Source organism: Morus notabilis, unplaced genomic scaffold (assembly GCF_000414095.1).
Source record: "Morus notabilis unplaced genomic scaffold, ASM41409v2 Scaffold290, whole genome shotgun sequence".
Lineage (NCBI taxonomy): Eukaryota > Viridiplantae > Streptophyta > Magnoliopsida > Rosales > Moraceae > Morus > Morus notabilis.
In genome coordinates this window covers 170,519-174,792 of record NW_010358749.1, presented here as the reverse complement: position 1 = coordinate 174,792, position 4,274 = coordinate 170,519, and the positions used below count along the sequence as shown (strand labels likewise).

General features: G+C 36.2%; 1 protein-coding gene across 1 annotated transcript in view; it reads right to left on the bottom strand.

Moving 5' to 3' along the window:
• LOC21393618 (mitotic checkpoint serine/threonine-protein kinase BUB1) overlaps positions 1-1,093 on the bottom strand; it is a 4,858-nt gene extending 3,765 nt beyond the window's left edge. The window contains exons 1-3 of the mRNA XM_024162438.1: positions 917-1,093; positions 700-847; positions 134-320 (exon numbers count right to left, since the gene is read on the bottom strand). Of these exons, the coding sequence (XP_024018206.1) occupies positions 134-320; positions 700-847; positions 917-984 (403 nt within the window). The 5' untranslated portion in view covers positions 985-1,093. The remainder of the gene's footprint in view (positions 1-133; positions 321-699; positions 848-916) is intronic.
• Between the last annotated feature and the right edge of the window lie 3,181 nt (positions 1,094-4,274).

Here is a 4,274-nt window from a genome sequence, read left to right as displayed (position 1 = left end):
GGTTCAGCATTCCTAGTATGACAACATTGCAAGGGCATAATCCAGATAAAACTATGACACTTGAAAAGGCAAACAAACATAAAGAATAAGAAATTAACAAAAGGAATTGAATTAAATAACTGATTAAGGAAAAACCCACAAGGCATAAGAGAAGATATAGACCTCAAAATGCCCATCTGGTAAACCATCTGTGCTTCGTACAACTTCCCCTTTGATTCAAGAAAAGCGGCATACCACACGTAAAGCGAAGAATGGCGAACACAGATCTTGCTCTCCAGCATTTCGTTGAAAATGCTACCAAAATCTTCACAGAGTCCAATCTGGAAAAAAAAAAATGTATGAATTAACTTTTAAGACCCTATTAAAACCAACCTAAGACCCACCCTAAAAACAAAACCTAAATTCCCACACTTTAGCATCTGCATAGATTGTAATCAGCCAAATGTACAAATTTGCAAAACTGCTAAATAGATTTCAAACAACCAAATTGTATCTGTTAACTAAACAAAATGTTTAAACCAAGAAAAAGGAGTCGATATCCATTGAACTACCATATGTATGAATTTACTAATCAAATTGGGCCAAATACGAGACAGCGCTAAAAGGGCTAATTCATGGAATAATTCGAAACTTCCAATATCCAAAATTGAAAGCAATTCGAACCACAAAAGAAATAATGTTGAGCGTAATGCAAGTTACATGGAGGAGCCAGATCTTAAGGAATCTGGGGTCGTCTCGGTACTGGGCATTGTCCTTGAACATTTTAATGCAATCCGAGAGAAGCTTGGAGAGATTCGACTCCGAATCGTTTCCCGAGTTCAAATTTCCTAGGGCTTGGTTTACCGACCTGGATTTTCACACGATAAACTTCAAGAACATCAACCGAAATTCGAGAGAGACAGAGAGAGGGATTTACCTTAGCCAGGGCAAGAGAGGGTCGTGCAGAGAGTTCGGGGCTTGGGATTCTAAGTCGAGGACGGCCATGGAATTCTCAAAGAGAGAAATGAAGAAGGTATTTTCAGGTAACAGAAGTGAAAACCGAAAGAGAGAGAGGGAGAGAGGGAGAGAGAGAGAGAGAGAGAGAGAGAGAAAGAGAGAGAGAGAGAGGGGGAAAGAAAGGCGGGAAAGTGGCTGTTCTTTTAAATCAAATCAAATAGTATTTGAACCTTTTTTTTAGAATAAGAAAGATTTTACGTAGAGATGCAAGAGAATTTGGGACCTTCATAATTGGTCCGATGCAAGAACGGGCTGGGCCCGGCTCATTCTCTTTAGGCTCACGCAGGTCACAGGCCGGGCCAGCTCAATCCACAAATTTTGTGGGCCGGGTTAGGCTGGCCCGTATAAAAATGACTTCAGCCCAATCTACACCACGAGCTAATTTTACGTGGGTCAGGCTGGGCCGTGCCAAAGGCCTTGAATGGGCTGGCCCACTCAAAACTCATATTGGCCCATTATGGGTTTAGATGGACTAACCTATCTAAGAACGTAATTGTAAATTTTTTTTATTTTTATTTTTAAATTTTTAAATAAGTTAACAAATATATAAGTTTGAATAGTCAATAGAAATATGAAAAGGGATATTTTATTTACGATTACCTCATTAAATAAAAATTTTTTTAAAGAAAACCCACTAGGACAAAACCTTAGTAAGGAAAAAAGAGTACAATCAAGATAATTATACATAAGATGTTTACAAAATTACTAAAAAAATGAAAAAAAAAAAAAAAAAAAACATGAAGATATTATAGGCATAGATGGGCTGGGCTGGGCCGGCCCATTATGGTCCTAAACGGGCTAGGTTGGGTCAGCCCATCATGGGCCTAGACAGGCCGACCCGGCCCAGCCTAAGCCCGGCATGACCCATGATTTTGTATGGGCCGGGCCATAAGCCGATATATGTTAGCCCAGTCTAGCCCACCAATATTTATGGGCTGGCTCGTACCTTGAACAGTGATGAGCCGTGTCGGCCCAGCCCATCACTGTGTCAGGATGGGCCTGGGCCAGCCCACGGGCCCCAGCCCATTGTTGCATCTCTAGGTCCAAGCTCAAACTCAAAGTGAGCATTCTTTTTTTTTCTCAAAGGTATTCTTTTTCTTTTTACTAACATCACAATCACAATATTTGAACTATAAAAATAGTAGATTATTAGATTCGTGATAATAGGATTCGTCAAATGCTTTCTCATATATTGAAATGAAATTAAAATCATAACTTCCTACCACATTTTGAATGTTGTAATTCATCACAAAAAGTTCAACTTATGAAAATGACAATGCCAATATTGCCAAAAACACAACAAAAAGAGTCAAAATAAATTCTATGTTGCTAGGTGCAAAAAAAAAAAAAATGAACAGTTGAGTGAGAAAAATTAACCCAAAAAAAAAGGAAGAGAGATGTAGATGGTTAGTTATGATTTCGTTTAAGTTTATTATTTAAGTCATTCTAATAAATTGTGTGTTATTAAGTGGTTTTAGTTTTCTTTATTAATTGAATGACAATCATCACTGACGGAGTCAAGATTTACCAGTAGTGGGCTAATTTTTTTTTATCAAGATTATATTCACATGTATATATATAATAGTTTTTATTTATTAAATTAACTCATGACATATTGACACATAAAAACATTAATATTGTATCTAAGTATGAAAACACATTACTGTCAGTTATATGAAAAGTGGCAATATCAGTTTTTTCAATTTCAATTCTTAGAACCTTTTTGGGATGCTTGGAAACTAAATTTTCAGAATTTAAAGATGATTGACCATCTTCTCTAAATTATTTGATCTTGAATACTTTTTCTTTTAAAAAATGCATCAATTGTTAGCTTCCTAATGAAGAATAGTAATTCAAAACTGAAAATAAATTTTAAGACCTCATATAAATTACACTATATAAATCTATTAAACTATACACATATATGTCATTATGTGTAACACCCTGAAAAATTAATTGAGATTAATTAAGGTAATTGAGATTATTAGTGTGTCTAATCTGATTTAATTAATTGAGTTTTGATTAATAAATATTTCTGAAATGAGAGTTTAAATAATTCCAAGGTATTTAAATTATTCTCAGTAATTTATTTTAATCCAGAAGTGTGTATGGGCGCATTTCTGAACTGTTGTTTTAAAATACTGACACTTGTCCTTATTTTCTTTTTCTTTTTCTTTTCTTTCCTTCCTTTCTCTTTCCTTTCCCGTGCACACTCTCACTGCCGTGCTCTCTCCCTTTCTCTCTCACTCTCATTTTTGTCCCAAATCAAACGGATCTTGAACCAAGGAATGATTTAAAGAAATTTTCAACGTCAAGAGAAGGATTTGATGTAACATTACTGAAAGAACCTCTCTTGAATTTCAACTTTTTGAATTTCAAAACTTATTTTTGGTTCAAACCGGATTTTGATGATTTTTGAGTAAAACTAGAGTAGAAATTGGAGATCTTGGGTTCTTTGGACTTGTTTTAGGACATAGAACCCAGATCTAGTGGTTTCCCTTTGAAATATCTCAATTTGGGACTGGATTTGCAGGTTTTGGACTGATTTCTGTGAGCTTTTCTCCCGCAGCTGATTCCACCGGTCGACCTGTGCGGTCGACCGGATCACATGGTAATCGGTCGGCATGTGCGGTCGACCGGATTATATTGGCCTGACCGGTCGACCTGTCTGGTAGACCGGAGTGCACACCACCGGTCGACTGGTGGTAATGCATTGCTATGTCACCGGTCGATCGGTTGACACGGGGTTTGACCCTGTTTGGCCTGAAATTACTGTTTTGACCCCTGTTTTCAGGGAGAACCCAAATTAGCTTCATTTGGGGGACTTGAGATAAATGGATTAGCATTGTTAATCCTTGATTTGAGATTGAAAACCCTTGGAATGATAATTTAAAACATGAAAATGGATTAGGGCACACTAAAAGAAAATCTTGGTTGGAAATTGAGATTTGGATTGCTTTAGGAATGAGAATTAATCCTAAAGTGTTGTCTTGCATCAGTGATCGCTGAGGATTCAGACTGAAGGGGCTTGAGGAAACGTGTAACACCCTGAAGAATTAATTGAGATTAATTAAGGTAATTGAGATTATTAGTGTGCCTAATCTGATTTAATTAATTGAGTTTAAATAATTCCAAGGTATTTAAATTATTCACAGTAATTTATTTAATCCAGAAGTGTGTATGGGCGCATTTCTGGACTGTTATATTTTACACATGTCACTTTCTTCTATTTTTCTTTTCTTTTCTTTTTCTTTTTCCTTTCTTTTCCTTCCTTTTCT